We start from the raw sequence: 18,308 nt of genomic DNA on the forward strand, positions 1-18,308 counted from the left end.
TGACTATGGGGATGCTACAATGGTCGTAACTGTGAAAAACAGTCATAGATCCCTTTTTTCAGTGCCATTGTAACTTTGAATGGTCACTAAATGAACTGTTGTAAATTATTTTATATATAAATGGTTTTCTTTGGATTGCCATTTTAGAAAGATTTCAGTGTACCCTTCAGAATGTTAAGAAAAAGGTTATGCAATTAAACCTTTGAAACAAAAAGCAGGAGAAAAGCTACAATATAAAATATTGATGGGAAAAATTATTGCCATATAAGACACTTAAGAACACCTCACGTAATATGCTGAAGTGCCTTAACAAGTCTAAAAAAAATGTTTTCACTTTGTACGCCTAGGCCTTCATTTTCCCAGAATTCTTTCGTAAATGTGCGTTTTTTTCCTAAAGTGAGATTTCCTTTGAGCCTGATGCAGGAAATATCAGTGAAGCATCCACATAGGGCTTGTTTATTTGACAAATTTGACATGGTTTGCCAGGGTGGTTTTCCTAGATCCTCTTGACTTCCCAATCTAAAGGCTAAAACATATAAAGAACGGTTGCTGGAATTGGGTATATCTAGTTTGATGAAAAGAAGGACTAGGGGTAACACGATAGCAGTGTTCCAATATCTCAGGGGCTGCCACAAAGAAGAGGGAGTCCAGCTATTCTTCAAAGCACCTGAGGGCAGGACAAGAAGCAATGGGTGGAAACTAATCAAGGAGAGAAACAACTTAGAACTAAGGAGAAATCTCCTGACAGAACAATTAATCAGTGGAACAACTTGCCTCCAAAAGTTGTAAATGCTCCAACACTGGGAGTTTTTAAGGAGAGATTTGATAATCATTTGTTTGAAATGGTATAGGATTTCCTGCCTGAGCAAAGGGTTGGAATAGAAGACCTCCAAGGTCCTTCCAACTCTGTTATTCTATTCTATTCTATTCTATTCTATTCTATTCTATTCTATTCTATTCTATTCTATTCTATTCTATTCTATTCTATTCTATTCTATTCTATTCTATTCTATTCCAATCTAGCCTAGCATGCTTGGGTTTCTTGCTACTCTCATATTCCAATGGCACGTACTGTATACTGATCCTCAAGGAATTCTTATGAGGATATAGGAAAATTTCTGAGAGTAGGAGAATGTGGAATGTCTTCTCAAGGCATGGACTTGTAAGAGGAGCAGTTGACCCAAATTATACATGTAGGGATAGCTCAAGCCAAAATTCAGCTCAGTATTTGAAATTAGCTGACAGATCTATAGGTTTAATTCACAGCACAGTGCTAACAAAATAAATATATTAGCAATAATTATTAAGTATACTACCATTATTATACTACCAGTACAGTATAGTAAAATAAGAATAGAATAAGTATATTATTAAGTATATTTATTTAATATACTACTATTTACTGAATTATTGATTTTGGTGGACTTCTCTCTTTAAAAAAATAAAATAACACAACTCCCCAAAAAATGACATTGGAAGAGAGGGAGGAGGAGAGAAAAAGAATTGCTGGAATTTGGAAAGAAGTCAAGGAAAAGCTTTTCAAAGTATTGGAGACAATTTTTACAGTGCATGGAACTTATTTCCATATGCTTCCTATTACTCAACGACGGCATTCTATTAAAACAATATGCAAACAAAATAGGCCCATTTACACCCACAGCAAATTATTTCCATTAGAAAAGGGCACAAAATGAAGCTGTCATTTTTAGTGTCAGCAACTGCTGTTGAACAATTAATTTAATCTCTTAACCACAGGCATGGAGTTTTTGTTAAACACAGTGATAGGTGGACTTTTGACCTAGAATAGGAAGGTTGCACTGTAGATAAATGAGTGACGAGTCAAATTCCTAGATGTGTGTTCTATAAAAAGTTATCCCAACCTAAAGTATTTGTTAAACCCATGTACTTCAGTAGTTGTATGAAGATGAACATCTTAATTGCCTCTGTTTTCTTCTTCTGGATTCCAGCTGTCAGTTTACCTTTCCCACTTCCCCCAAAAATTACGGTAGGTCCTAGGCCTGAGACAGTAAGCAACTTATTTTTATTATTTTTATTAATAGTTATAAGTAGAAACATGATTATGAATACATGAAGTTAATACGACTAAAAGGGAACATTAGGACAGGGATAGTAGACACGCTGGTGTGCTTATGCACCCCCCCCTAAAGACCTCTTAGGAATGGGATGAGGTCAACAGTAGACAGTCTAAGGTTAAAGTTTTGGGGGTTTGGGGAAGAAACCACAGAGTCAGGTAGTGCATTCAAGGCATTGACCACTCTGTTGCTGAAGTCGTATTTTCTGCAATCAAGTTTGGAGCAGTTTACCTCAAGTTTGTATCTATTGTGTGCTCATGTATTGTTGTGATTGAAGCTGAAGAATTGGTCTGGCAAAAGTTTTGTATTCCCTAGTTTGCAGTATAATATTACTGGAGAAGAAGCTACGCTTAATCTTAATCTGCCTGTTTTCCATACACTGTTTTTAGTGTCCTACTTTTTTTTATCTTTCTTCAAACGTTTTCCCCCTTTTATTTCTAGAGCTATCTGGACAGTTACTACAGTCAAGGAACAGTTTGGAAAAGAAGCTCAGCATCTTTGCTTGACAAGCTGAAATACATGCAGTCTTTTTTTAAGCTGAAAGGAAATGGGCAAATGACCTCAGAAACCTTTGAACTAATGAAACAACCTCGGTGTGGCGTGCCTGATATGGCCGGATATCATTTTTTCCCCAGGAAGATTAAGTGGCCAGTGTTGGATTTAACATACAGGTAAAATGAAGTTGTTTTAACTTGATCTTCTTTTCCCTTTGTTGTGTTTTACTAGACCCTTTTGGGAAATATTGCTCCTGTGGTCCATATGAGTGGGGCTTCTTTGCCTTTGTTTTTCTTTGCTGACATTCTGAAAATTTTACATTGAATTTTAAAAACCATGATTCTGTTGAAATGACAGAATGACAATCATTTATAGCAAGTTCTTAACCAAGATGAAAATTTGTGTGGAGTGGTTTTAGCCTAAATCACTCTCATCGAGGCACAGCCAGAGTTATGAATGTGTTTTGGGAAGAATAGTCCCATACAGCAGCAGCACCAAGCCAAAATGTTTAAACATCATTTTATTATTTACTCTAATATTATACTGATATTTGCCTGATGCTTTTTTCTTTTGAGTTAATGCAATTCAAAGCTGTAACCACGTATAATGGAGAGTTTCCCCATGTTGTGTATGTGTAATTTGCTATTGGTGGCAGAAGTCGGTCTCGAAGGTACCCGGGTCCTATGCCATGGAGCGCTTTAAAGGTGGCAACCAACACCTTGAATCGCACCCGGAAGACCACTGGGAGCCAGTGCAGCTCGCACAGGAGGGGTGACACGTGGGCACAATGGGTTGCACCCATAACCACCCGTGCGGCCGCATTCTGGACCAGCTGGAGCCTCCAAGTGCTCTTCAAGGGGAGCCCCATGTAAAGAGCATTACAATAGTCCAGCCGGGAGGTGACAAGGGCGTGAGTGACCGTGCACAAGGCGTCCCGGTCCAGAAAGGGCTGCAACTGGCGAATCAGGCGAACCTGATAAAAAGCCCCCCTGGCCACGGCCGTCATATGCTCTTCTAAAGACAGACGTGTGTCCAGGAGGACACCCAGATTGCGAGTGGGGGTGCAGGGATTCACCCCCAATAGTCAGTGATGGCACCAGCTGACTATATCAGGACGCCGGAAGCCACAGCCACTCAGTCTTGGAAGGGTTGAGTCTGAGCCTATTTCTCCCCATCCAGACCCACACGGCCTCTAGGCAGTGAGCCATCACATCAAGGGCATCGTTGGGGTGGTCTGGGGTGGAGATGTACAGCTGAGTGTCATCAGCGTACTGATGGACTCACCCCAAAACCACGGATGATGTTACCCAGTGGCTTCACATAAATGTTGAACAGAAGGGGCGAGAGGACTGACCCTTTCGGCACTCCCCATGCGAGGCGCCTCGAGGTCAACCTCTGCCCTCCTGCCAACACAAACTGTGAACAGTCGGAGAGGAAGGAGGAGAACCACTGCAGGATGGTGCCCCCTATTCCTAACCCCCTCAACCGTTGCAGAATGATACATAGTTATGGTATGTTATAATAGTTAAGGTGTTGTACTTGGATCAAGGAGAATCAAGTTAGTTCTCTCAACGTAACACTGAGTTACATTGTGCCAGAAATTCATAGCCCAGGCTGTTTTACAGGATTGTTATGGAAACAACATGTAAGCCTCTGCATGTAAACCATCTTGAGTATGCAATGATGATTGGCATTTGTGATATGAACAGAATTGTGAACCATACCCTGGATCTGAGCTGGGAAGAAGTGGACCAAGCAATGCATGAAGCTTTGCAAGTATGGAGTGATGTCACCCCTCTTCATTTCACCAGGATCTTTAATGGCACTGCTGACATTATGATCTTTTTTGGATCCAAAGGTGATGTGAGAGCAAAATTGTATGCTATGTTGTCATGTTTATTCTAAAATTTGCTATACCCCTTAGATGTCTAATTAATTAGCAATTATTTGGGGTTGTTTATTTTATAGAGCATGGAGACTTTGTACCTTTTGATGGACCATTGGGTCAACTAGCTCATGCTTTCCCGCCTGGTGACAATATTGGAGGGGATGTCCACTTTGATGATGATGAAACATGGACTAATGATTCTAGAGGTAACTGTAGATTTATTTCTAGGTCTCCAGAAGTACTAGCTTGCCTACATAAATCCATTAACCTATCAATTATCAATTATCAATTATTAAGACCAGCTGCCTGCAATTACTGCAGGTTCGAATCTCGCCAGGCTCAAGGTTGACTCAGCCTTCCATCCTTTCTAAGGTAGGTAAATTGAGGACCCAGTTGTGGGGGCAATAAGCTGACTTTGTATAAATATACAAAAGGATGAAGGCTATTGCTTAGCACATTGTAAGCCGCCCTGAGTCTCCGGAGAAGGGCGGCATATAAATCAAATTAAAAAAAAATTAACTAATATGACACTCCGATCATAAGTCTATTTTATCAAAACATGATACTGTCTTGTAAATTAAAGCTACAACTTTTGTATGCTATTTTCTCTAAAATATACACTTCTAGGCCTTCTTCCAAATGCATCTACTTTTATATACAAGCTTTGAGCATAGAAATGAACTTAATCCTCCTAAAGGACTGTCCTTTAAGAGAACCTCCATTCACCTTAAACTATGAAGGCAAGTAAATGATTGGGTAACCTTGACTGTGAAGTTTACTTAGATGTAAAAATAATGATGGGAGAGATAACCTTGTTTCTAGAACTGTTTATACTACTCTATCATCTGTGTTTGGGTTCCAGAGGGCATCCTGATGCACTATTGCTAATTTGATGGCTTTGTGCTCCTTCCAGATTTTAATTTATTTGTGGTTGCAGCCCATGAGTTTGGCCACACATTGGGGCTACAACACTCCAGTGACTCTGAAGCTTTGATGTACCCTCTTTACACTTACCGTAGCCTGAAGGACTTTGTTCTTCCTGAAGATGACGTAGAAGGCATCCAAGCTCTTTATGGTACTTATATGTTTATTCATTCTAAAATGGATAATGAAGAAGAATATGTAAATTCAAAGGAGTGCTTTGCCATAAAGAAGTTTCCCTTCCAAAAACACCCTTTGTTGTGTGCTATGGCAAAATAAAACAGTATGTATGTTCCAAACATCACCCTGGTTACACCAATTGTGGCAACCAACTGATGTACATATACTACATATGTAGAAGTGCTACCCATTGTGGTGGTTTGTTGAGCTCCTCTTTGTGCTTCAGCAAAATGAAGTGGCCTTGCTCTGCCCACTACTAGTAGTTAATTATTGGCAGATAGTAGATTGATAGAATGATGGGCATTTATACAAGAACTGTGAAATGAATTCTAAATACTGTACGTTCAAGACAAAGGATATCATGAATGATTCTCAATATTTGCAGGTCCAAAAAAGAAGACAAGCAATGCTATAATTCCACAGAAGTGTGATGCAAACTTCTCTGCAGATGCTGTTGCAGATATAGATGGTGATAAAATCATATTCAAGGACATGTAAGATGGTGGTAAAAGTATCTACCCATTCTTCTGAGCATAGTCATTAGGGTTATAAATAACTAATAAGCATTAAATAATAACAAGGGATACAATGAGAGCTTCACTAATAGATTGTAAATTTTTGGTTATGTTACTCGCCTATATTAGCTCCTCTCTCTCCTTTAAGTCCAACAAATTCCCAGAAAGTTAAACATCCTTTTTTGTTTTGTTTTTTCTCTTAAGGTATGAGTGTCAAATTGGAATTAACACTAACTTTGGCTTCTTTGAAACAAGCCAATAATCAACTACGACAATGTTGTAGGCTTGCATAAACAATCTATAGTTAACATCAAACTTATTTGAGATTGTAGTTTTAATGGTAATAAAACTTTTCCATCTCTTGCTGTAGATAGCTGAGGGGAGAGATAGATAGATAGATAGATAGATAGATAGATAGATAGATAGATAGATAGATAGATAGATAGATAGATGGATCATAGATAGATAGATAGATAGATAGATAGATAGATAGATAGATAGATAGATAGACAGACAGACAGACAGACAGACAGACAGAGATAGAGATAGAGAGATAAATAGAGATAGAGATAGAGATAGAGATAGAGATAGAGATAGAGATAGAGATAGAGATAGAGATAGAGATAGAGATAGAGATAGAGATAGAGATAGAGATAGAGATAGAGATAGAGATAGAGATAGAGATAGATGGATGGAGAGAGAGAGAGAGAGAGAGAGAGAGAGAGAGAGAGAGAGAGATCTATTGGAGCAAGGGCTATAATAGCCTCTGTGGGGTTCACACTGCAAGGACGAACTGGGACACTTGATTTTGAAACAAAGAAACTGGGAAATGAAGTTTAAATTAATTAAATGATTTTACTGCTAAATCTCTATTGTTACCTTCCCACCTTCCCTCAAGCACACCCCGTTTACAAGTATGATAAATTAGCATCCATTATATTTCAACTATTTACAAGTTTTACTATAAATGAAGCAGGGGTGGGTTCTACTTACTTTTACTACCGGTTCACAAGGGGAGCATGCATGTGCATGCGCAGAAGCTTCTGCGCATGCGCAGATCACCAATATCACATCGTGGCGGGTGGGCGGAGCCTCCTGCCAGTTTTACTACCGGTTCTATAGAATCGGACCGAACCAGGGGTAACCCACCACTGAAATGAAGATATGTGAGCAAATAAATAAATAGTATTTCATACCAGAGGAAGCAGCAGGATCAAGCAAGGATAAGAGGCACAGTATAGTGTGTTAGTGGTGTTAGTAGTGGACCACAGAAGATGGAAAGATATTTACTTTGTCAGCTTTTTGAGACAGACCAGACCAAAAAATAGACTCTACAGGAAACTAAAAACTACTTTTATTTAGGTTGGCTATCGTGACATACTCATGTAAGTGTGATTGTGGTTCCCCTCCTCCCCCTTTTATATTCATGCAAATTAGGTGGGTATCTGTCTGAGATGTTTTTGTAATCCTCCTTCATCAATTGTACTTAAGCAATGTTTCCCTTTTTGTTCCTCTGGTAATATATCTTTCCCCTCTTCCTCTCTCCTCTCAGGGTCATCCTCTGTATTCTCTACATCTGTCATACAACAGATTTGCATTGTTGTTCAGAATAATGTCCGAGTGCAGACTTTGATTTCCATCGATGATCTGAGGATCCACTTAATACTATGCCACAATTTTTCTGCTTTTTTCTCTTACTCAGATTTGTGTGGCATCACAATTATCAGACGATTGGTGAAGGTTGGATGGTTATTGATTCTGTTTGGCCAGAACTTCCAAACTTCCCAGTTGATGCAGCTTATTATTCCCCAGAGAAGGACCTTCTCTTCCTATTTCGAGGTGAATGTTGCTTTGCCTTTCATCCATGCTAGCTTTCCTTCATCTGTGTTTTTACTGAGAAGGACCAACATATATCAATGTTGTTCTTACTCATTTTGTCAAAGTAATAACTTTCCCAAAATGTAAAATAATAAGGTAAAGAAATAAGGTAAAGGTAAAGGTAACGGTTCCCTCACACATATGTGCCAGTCGTTCCCAACTCTAGGGGGCGGTGCTCATCTCCGTTTCAAAGCCAAAGAGCCAGCACTGTCCGAAGATGTCTCCATGGTCATGTGGCCAGCATGACTAAACACCAAAGGCGTACGGAACACTGTTACCTTCCCACCAAAGGTGGTCCCTATTTTTTCTACTTGCATTTTTTACATGCTTTCGAACTGCTAGGTTGGCAGAAGCAGGGACAAGTAATGGGAGTCACCCCATTATGTGGCACTAGGGATTTGAACCACTGAACTGCCGACCTTTTGATCAACAAACTCAGCTTCTTAGCCACTGAGCCACTACGTCCCTCTGTAGAATAATAGTTACTGATTAATGTTCATATTGTGAAGCCTTGGTGCTCTCTGCTTTTGTTTGTTTCCTTGTAGATGTTTTATTGCCAAACTAGGTAACATCTTCAGTGCTAAAGACATTGCCTACTTACTGTAAGTAGTGAAAAGCCTGCAAGAAAACAAACAAGACTCCATAGTTCAATCCCAAACTACAAATATTCTCTTGTAGTAATACACATACTAACATACACAATTAACATACACACTAATTTTAGGAGAAAAAAGATAATTATTTATATCATGTCTTGCAAAAGACTTGAACCTCATGGTACAAGATAATTGCTACTGTGCACAAATATTATTGAAATGCAAGATTGAGGGAGATTACAAAGGTGGTTCCATCTACTGTAGGTTTTCTATCCACCCTATGTGGGAAGAATAGAGAATGTATGAGTGTCAATTGAACGAATCACAATATTGCTAGAGCCTGACTAAATAGGTTTGCAGTTAATTTACCGGTATGTTCCAATTTTCTTTTCTGGCAAGTGGTCAAGTCAAAATTTTCAAAAAGCAAAAGCAGATTTTGGTATACTAATTTTAAAATTAACTAAATTAGTAGTTAGTAAATTAGCAATTTGTAAATTAGTAATTTTAAAATTACTAATTTTAAAATTAAAATTAAAATCAAAATTAACTAAAATCAAAAGCACTGAATCATTTATCAGTTGAGAGCTTAGCACAAAGATACATTTTTCATATAAAAGAGTGAGACCAAACACAATTGTGAAGTCCATAGTCCAGCCGTATTGCAGAGATTTTTGCTTACGTGCTTGGAAGGTACACTCTGACAGTGTAGAGCAGGGGTGTCAAACTCAAGGCCCGCAGGCCGAATTTGGCCCGCAATGTGGTCAGATCCGGCCTGCGGGGCCGTCTTGGAAAATATAAGGGGCCAGCCCTCATTGCTTCAGCCCAGTCTACCCAATGCGAAGACCAGTACGGCTTCGGCCTGGTCTACCCAGTGCAAAGAGGAAACATGCCAACAGTTTGGGAAGTGGCGTCAAGCTGGCCCCGCCCACCTGATTGTCCACACCTACAGTCTGCCCCTCCCACCCAGTCCCCCAAGGTCAACCACAGCCCTGATGTGGCCCCCAATGAAATTGAGTTTGACACCCCTGGTGTAGAGAGATGGTCCTTTGAATCATCAGATCCCAAGACACTTAAAAGGGAAGAACCAAATTTTCTTAGTAATTATATTACTTATTTTTATACCATGAAACAGATACCTGCCTATCTTGGCTTTACCATTAATTATGTCAATTTATCATTTGCTTCCACAAACTTTACAGGGAAGAGGTATTGGGCTCTGAGGGACTACAAGATACTCAGTGGTTATCCTCAGAAACTATACAACCTTGGATTCCCAAGTTATGTGCAGAGGATAGATGCTGCTTTCTATGATGTAAAATCCAGGAAGACAAAATTTTTCACTAGGGACCAGTTATGGAGGTAGGTAATGAGTGGTTGAGGAAGTGGCTCATCTGAACCACTCTTACGTCCGCACTATAATAAAACTAAATAAACATTTTCCAGAAACACTTTGAAAAACAGTTTTGAAACCCACAAAGTCCAGTTTCTCTATCCTGATGGCATATCGTATTTATACAGTTACATATTACTCATCATGCTGTGGTTAACATGGAGCTTGGTTCTCTCTCTGGACCTTTTGCAGTGCAAAATTACCTATTCTGTTGGCTAAGTTTTTTCTCCTTTCTGCATTTTACATCAGGATGATCTGTTTTCAAATCCTCATCCAGGTTTCTTTTCTTTCGCTATCAACAAGATATGGATACTATTCCATGATGTAGTTAGGTGACAGGTAAGCTATGGCAGTCTAAACCTTGTTAAATGATCCTAATACCACTGATCATTGCATAGACCAGCAGACTATATACCAGCAAAGATACAACTCTTATACTCTGTATAATCAAGTGAAAAACCCTTTCAGAGGGCTAAGCAGGGGTGGGCTGCTGGGGGTTCGCAGGGGTTTGGGAGAACCTCTAGCTAAGATTCTGTGCAGTTTGGAGAACCCCCAAATCCCACTCCTGGCTGGCCCTGCCCACCCCACCCCCTCTCTCTCAGGAGTCCCCACGCGGCCTGTTTTGGATGCGGGTAAGTGCAGGGCACACACAGAGGCTTGGGGAGGGTGAAAAACGGGCCTATTGGAAGTTTGGGAAAGCTGGAAATGGGCCCATTTCCAGCCTCCAGAGGGCCTCCCAAGCCTGGGGAGGCCATTTTTACTCTCCCAGAGCTCAAGGAAAACCTCTGGAGCCCGGGGAGGGCAAAAATGCCCCCCCCGTGGTGCAGGAAGCTGACTAGGCCACACCCACAATGGCCCTGCTCACCCGGTAACCGGGCAGAGAACCCTTTACTAAAATTTTTGAAGCAAACCCCTGGGGCTAAGCCAATAATTTCCACAGCCTGCATATATTATTTATTCATATTCGTACCACAAAGTCTTTGCTCAAACTGATGTCAATTCAGATCACTCATTCTCAATTGTCAAATGTGACATGGTATGATTTACTCAAAGATGGAGCTGAAACAGCCATTGCATAGCTGTCTATAAGTTTGACTTACACTATTATGTATATGTACATGTAACTGAAAGAAAACTGTGATGCCAAATACATCTCTATTAGAATATAGAATTTTTCTTCACTGGATCTACAGTATATGCACGTACTATATACTTGCATTTCTCTTCCACGTTTCCACAACTCCATCCATAGGGTTCAACTTAAGAGTAAAGGCCTGGCAACACCATTTCAAATACATAATTCTAAACATTTTGCTTTAGCAGTGAGACTTTAATTGATCACAGCTTTGATTGCCCTTGACTGATTTTTAAACCACAATTGATCCAGAATGCTTTTGCTCAAGTAGTTATGGGCTACCTAGTGGCACCTATTTAACACCTTTATTTTGGGAGCTGCAATGGTGATCACATGATACTGGAATGCCGCAACTATCAAAAATATATATATACTGGTTGCCAAGTGGCCATATTTTGGAAGTGTTGCAACAGTCATTAGTGTGAGCACTAGTTGTAACTCACTTTTTTCAGTGCCGTTGTAATTTCAAACTGAAATTGAATGATTTTATTGATTTATTTATCAAATGTATTGGGTAACAGGATTACTCTCGGTGGATTGAAAGTAGAGGATTACCTGTATACAGAACCACCTTCTCCCAGCAACTTCTGCTCGCTTAATAAGTTTTAGTAAAATGGGCTCCTCATGTGAGTCCCCCACTCAGGGGCCACATATGCAGGATTTCTTAGTTTCCACCCTTTCTGTGAACTGTATTTGTTCCTCCCAACATTTGAACAGTCTCTTGATTTCTGGCCTTCAAGAAATTAATAAAAGCATGGGTTAGGGTTTCACCAAGCCATGAGGATGAATTAACTCTATTCTTCTGTGTATCTCTCACAGTTTGTTGTTATTCCCCTGTACCGGGGTGGGTTCTACTTACCTTTATTACTGGTTCGCAACGGGACGCGCAGATCGCCGATGATGACGGTGGGTCATCATCGGTGGGTGGGGCCCCCTTCCGGTTTTACTACCGGTTCTTGTGAACTGGTCCAAACCGGGGACAACCCACCACTGCCCTGTACGCTTTAGATTTTAAATTTGATTTGCATAGTTTTTACTCCCGGTTACAGAGGGAGCTGTACGCCACAATCAGTCAGCTAATTGGAGCAGCCCATAAGTCATGTAAATAAAGAAATAAATCAGCACCCTTAAACAGCTTGAGAATCAACCACAGAGCCTTCTAACAGCGATGAAAAGGACTTTTCTATATTCCTGGAAATTTCATGAGGGAATCTGCAAACAAATGTAAATAACATTAGTTTTGGGCCAGACTGAACAATGAGTAAGAAGTGAGGTTATAAGATTTGCGCACTAAGCACAAGAGAGTTTGACGAAATAAAATGCTGCAAAATGTGGCTTATTGATTCAACTGCAAAGTTAGAACATAAAAAGAATTATTCAGCATGAGGAAGATTTTTATTTATTTATTTGGGAAAACTATATGGCTGCCCATTTCTGATACATAACTCGGTGTATGTGTGTGTCTAACAATTAAAAACAAAATCAGGATGAAATATTTAAAAAAGCAACATCAATAATAGTTACTATATCTCTCCTCCATCAATACTGAAGGCAAGCCTTTGATCCCACTTAAGTGAATACCGTTTGCATATCGTACAGAGATAATTGGAAAATGTTGAAAGGGCTATGAAAGTAGGCTTGGCACATTAAGATGGTTTCTGATCAGATAGTATAAATCTTTTGGCTTCAGTTCGCTCCCATTCTGAGTTCCCTGATTTCTTTCTAAGCCTCATGCTGGTTTCTTTTATTATTATTCATTTTGGGCTACAGCTATAATGAGAGATTTCATTCTATGGAGCACGGCTATCCAAAACAAATAATGGAAGAATTTAATGGAATTATACATAAGGTGGATGCGGCATATCAGCAGAATGGTAAATATTTTCGTAGTCATTTTATTGCATGAAAGGGATGTTTTACTTGATGCGGATGCCATATTGTTACCAAGGATACCTAAAAAGTCACAAAAATGTCTTCAACGCAGAATTTCTCATCCATATTCATTAAACATCCAGCTTGATTCCTCCCTTCCTCCTTCCCTCTTTCTTTCCTTCCCTTCCTCCCTCCCTCTTTCACTGATATACTTGTACTGATGTTTGTCCTAGAGAAAAAAAATGCATCCTTTGGATTCTCTCAAAACTTTCTCAAAAACTCTTTCTCCTTCCTCTCTTGTTGCTACTACCAATCATTTTTGCTTTTCTACCATTCATAAATAAAATAAATAAATAATTTTATTTCTATACCGCTCTTCTCCCGAAGGACTCAGGGCGGTGTACAGCCAATTTAAAAACACAAGACACAACAATGATTAAAAATTAAAATAATTAAATAAATTTGGCCGGATTAAAACCCTAAAAATTTAAAATACCCCAATTAAAATTATTATGTTGATAGCCTGGCCTGGCGGAACAACAGGTTCTTCAATGCGCAACGAAACACCCGGAGGTCGGAGATCTTACGTATTTCCGGGGGCAGTTCATTCCACAGGGCTGGGGCTCCCACAGAGAAGGCCCTCCCCCTGGGTGTCGCCAGCCGACATAACTTGGCTGATGGCACCCTGAGGAGACCCTCTCTGTGGGAGCGGACTGGTCGATGGGAGGCTATTGGTGGCAGATAATTGGATAATTCATCCAATTATGTGGGTTATTCATTGGCAAAATGGCCACCAATGTTTTTTATATTGGCCAGCACAAATGCCATTTTGAGGTATGAGGCCTAGGGCAACCAGATTTGGCAAATAGTATTCCTGATGACCATTAGATATAAAGTTATAGAAAAACAATCTGCTGCCATAAAGTAGCCGAATAGCTCTTTTACAGAATACTGGTAATCTTACAGCCAATGAGTTACAATAAGGTTTTCGGAGGATAGTGTAGACCAGCAAAAGTGGCTGAGGAACTCTGGGAGCTGAAGTCCACAAGTCTTAAAATTGCCAAGGTTGGAGAATCCTGGTATAGAGAGCATCTTGATTTATAAAATATCTACTATGGGGATATAACAAGTTTCAACACACTGGTTTTCAACAGTGCTACCACATGTCAGTTTTACTACTGCTGCTAATTGCTATTGCTGTTGTTGTTTTGAACAAGTGGATAACCGACCACCAATTGTCTTCAGTTTCTAATAATATTGATTAACTTCCATTTCTGAGGCATTTTAGAGATAAAAAAAATTATAACAGAGGACTGACTGTGCCTTGCTTTCTGGATGTCAATTATGCTGAAGGCCTGTGCTTGGCTTTGTGGTTTGTTAACTTTCCAATATTACACTAAAATATTTTTTTCAAATTTGGAAATTAAGAGGTGTGGTTAACAGATGTCTTGGCAGCCCCCATGATAAACGTAAACCTTGAGTTACGACCTTAATTGAGCCCTGCAATTACAATAATAAGCTGTGATAGTTGTAAAGCGGGTTACCTTGTGACCAGACTCAATTTTGTGTCCTATTTTTTTGTGGTAATTGTTAAGTGAATGCCGCAGCCGTCAACCCATTGTTTGCTATGGAGTAGATTTTGCCAGAAACTGAAAGTAAACGCTGGTTTCCAACAAAGCTGGCATAAAATACAGGATTGCAGATGGCCATAACTATGGGTCACTTGCCACGCACGTAAAATGCAGTCACATGGGCAGGATGATATGAACTTTGAAACCAGGTCATAAGTAGGTTTTGGGGAGTCCATTGCTAAGTGACTGTTCCTAAGTCAAGGACTATCTGTACTCATTTCTGTCTTAGTTCATTCCCTTCCTTTCAAACCTTCTCCGTTTTGATAGACCCAACATTGTCTGCAAGTTCTTGAAACCTCCATGAACAAGATGCCAATCACCTTTAGAACTACAGCCTCTAATTAATTTCTTTTCTTGCAGATTCCATTTATTTCTTCTGTGGCTCATTCCAACTTGAGTATAGCATTTCACACAAAAAAGTCATCCACACTACACCAGCAAACTCTGTATTAGGCTGTTAAACAACAAGGAATTTGATCAACTTGGAAGCAGGATTGACTGAAAATATTATAGATGGCATGGGGAAACTTGACGAATGTTTACATTGATTATGTCTGTTCTGTATGGATCAGCCAATCCACACAGTTGTTTTTTCTTCCCCTAACTGTGGAAGCCAGAAAAAAATGTTCTTTTATTTTCTTCCTCAGTTGGAGAAATAGAACTGTGTTCAACATATATGTAAAATCCTTTGTAAATTCTAACAGAGAAAACAGATATTCTGAGAATTTTTCTTAGCATTTTCTTAGCATCTCACTGAATCACAAATATGGATTAATCATAAAGTTGAATTTATGTTTACCGACAAAGAAATAAAGGGGGACTAATATAGATCTATTTCAAGGTATTTAGCTCTCATCAACTAGCCATACCCTTCTGGGATTCGAACCTGGGATACTTGCATATTAGGTAGATGTATTAACCTCTAAGCCATATCGTTCAAATCCCAGAAAGGTATGGCTAGCTGATGAGAGCTAAATAGCTTGAAATAGATCTATATTAGTCTCCTTGTCTTGCCTGGAAGCCATCTTTTGTATTAGGCTTCCAGATCTGCCACGTTTACTACTGTGGGAAACTCAGAGGGGGGATTGTATGGATCATGGGTGATATGTAGTCATAATAACATTCTTTTCTCAAGAAATCAAGGACAACTTGCCCTGCACCTGGAAGGCTGGAACTGGGAGGCATCCCCAGTTGGGATGGTGTTTGATTGGACCATGTGATGGACTTGTGGGTGTTGGGCAGGGACTTGAATTTTTCTTTGGGTGGGGAAAACCTGGAAACTTTCAGATTCGGGTTTTCCCAGATGTGCCAATATGACATCTCTAATAAAATGTAGCTTTGAGGAATTTCAAGCCTCGGAGTTTTATTTCATTGGGGGTGTTACTTGGAACCCTGACACTCCCTTTATTTCTTTGTCGGTAAAAACATAAATTTAACACAATAATAGTTTGTTGCAAAAGCAACTGCCTGCGAAGGCTCCTGGATTGGGGCTGAAAGGCGAAAGCAGAAGCAGTATGCTCCGTCCCATAGTTGGGTAGACCAGGTTGCCCTGATATACTGGTCTCACTGGGAAAAAACCACTTACTTTTAAAGTCAAAACCAATTGCATCCAAAATTCTTATTGGCAGTCAATAATGGCCTGTAAAACAAATGTAAAGTATTCGTAGTGATGAATAATGAGCTATGATCACATGGATTTAAAGAAGGATTAAGTAACCCAACGAGAGAAAGATATATTGTGATCGATGCAGAGGGACTACGCCACCAAGCATTTATTATTAAGTTTCTGTTAATGTTGTATTTTCTTCCCTGCAAAAAAATCCTTGTTTTTTTCTTATGTTAAGTACGCGCGAACATTTATTTTGATTGTCTCTTTGGGGTTTTTTGAGCATCTTTTATTGTTTGAGATAAAGTGCTCCTTCTGGTAGTGATGTTTTCTTTTGCCTTGTTGTCACTGCTCTATACCAGAAGTATAAAACTCGATTTCATTGAGGGCTGCATCAGAGTTGTGTTTGACCTCGAGGAGCCGGGGTGGGCATGACCAGCTTGATGTCACTTCTGTTGGGGGTGCGTGTGGTGGCCCGAGTGCTCTGCCAGTGAAAACGGGCTCCCAAGCTCCATTTTCGACTGTGACAGCTTACTGCAGCCTTCTGCCAGTGAAAACGGAACTCGGGAGGGCCGCACAAGCTCCGTTTTCAGTTGCGACGGCTTCCTGCAACCCTCTGCCAATGAAAATGGAGCTCGGGAAAGCCATATGAAGCCCTCCCAAGCGCCGTTTTCAGTGGCAGAAGCACTGCGGGCCAGTTCTTTGCTGTTTCCAGGGCAGTCCCGCGGGCCAGATCTAAGCACCCCGTGGGTCAAATCAAGCCCCAGGGCCTTGAGTTTAACATCCCTGCTCTATACTATCTGCAGGGTCAGCCCCACTAGGCAGACCCAAGAAATCAACTTCACAGGAAGGTTCAAACTACTTTTATAAATAGTGGCTATAATAGCAAAATCTTTTCAGCCTGTTTGTGCTATATTTCCCACCCACCACCACTCGTTATATTCCAGTAAATCAAGCATCTGCATCTGATGCTTCTAAATATGACCTCATTTCTCAGGATTTAAAATATGTTTCAGACCCCTTTGATTAGTTAGCAGCTCTTCCATATTTCCATCAAAGTCATTTTTTTCCCTTTTCTCTACACACACCCCAAATGAGGCCCACAACACTGTGATCAAAGCTCTCCCCATATTTATTTGTGTCACACATGAAAGAGACATGCATGTGATGGATTTACAAAATAGCCAAAGCTTCTATCAGGTTGTCACCTTGTCTTTTCTGAGTATTGTTGATGCTAAAATGTGAGGAAGGAAGGAAGGAAGGAAGGGAGGGAGGGAGGGAGGGAGGGAGGGAGATTTCTGATGCTCCTTGCCAGCTTCTCACAAGGAAACTCAATGGGGAAACTGATACGTACAGTAGTGGTCAAAATTGTGGAAACCTTTTGGGAAAAGTGTATTTTCTAAAACTAGCTAATAACACCACTTTTTTTTGAGTAGTACCATAAAATTATACATCAATAGAAAGATAATTTAATCAAGAATGTAATGCAATAACTTTTATGAAGGATTTGCTATTAGAATAGCAGTTACAGTATAAAGAGGAAAAGTGAAACACATAGAAAAAAATGAGATATACAAAAATTATCACCATAGAAAAAAACAAGATATACAAAAATTATCACCTCAGTTAATACTTAGTTGGGTAACCTTTAGCATTACAACGTCTTCCCATGGAGTGAACCAAGTCTTTTAGTTCTTCAGCTGTTATAATGTGAAACCAAGATCGAATGATTGCTTCTAATAACTGGGTTTTATTGCTGGGTCGCTTCTGACTGACAAGTTTCTTTAGCTGGCTCCATAGATTTTTAATTGAGTTAAGGTCTGGGCTATTCCCAGGCCATTCTAGCAGTGGAATAGGATTATCTTGAAACTCAAAAAATGGTGGTGTTATTAGCCATTAAACCTCAAAAATACATTTTTCCCAAAAGGTTTCCACAATTTTGGCCACTACTGTAGTTGGAAGTCACTTTTGTTCCCAATGCTTTTTTGTCCACTTATGGTCATTTTGTTTCTCTGTTTAGATAAGGAAATAACTCTGAAACATTGAACCCATAGGCCATGGGTTGTCTAGTCTTTTATAAAAAATCTTCTAATGCTACCTCACCTTTA

At 39.8% G+C, this 18,308-nt stretch overlaps 1 protein-coding gene across 1 annotated transcript; it reads left to right on the top strand.

Moving 5' to 3' along the window:
- Nucleotides 1-1,900: 1,900 nt before the first annotated feature.
- LOC139317054 (collagenase 3-like) lies at nt 1,901-15,055 on the top strand. The gene is made up of 10 exons (XM_070943972.1): nt 1,901-2,026; nt 2,535-2,764; nt 4,298-4,446; nt 4,557-4,682; nt 5,390-5,551; nt 5,963-6,071; nt 7,795-7,931; nt 9,766-9,925; nt 12,862-12,965; nt 14,955-15,055. Exons 1-10 carry the CDS (start codon nt 1,901-1,903, stop codon nt 15,053-15,055), a joined length of 1,404 nt encoding a protein of 467 aa, XP_070800073.1.
- The last annotated feature ends 3,253 nt before the right edge of the window (nt 15,056-18,308 follow it).

Source organism: Pituophis catenifer, unplaced genomic scaffold (genome assembly GCF_029215685.1).
Source record: "Pituophis catenifer annectens isolate HBS135680 unplaced genomic scaffold, rPitCat1.0.hap2 SCAF_4, whole genome shotgun sequence".
In the NCBI taxonomy this organism is placed as follows: Eukaryota; Metazoa; Chordata; class Lepidosauria; order Squamata; family Colubridae; genus Pituophis; species Pituophis catenifer.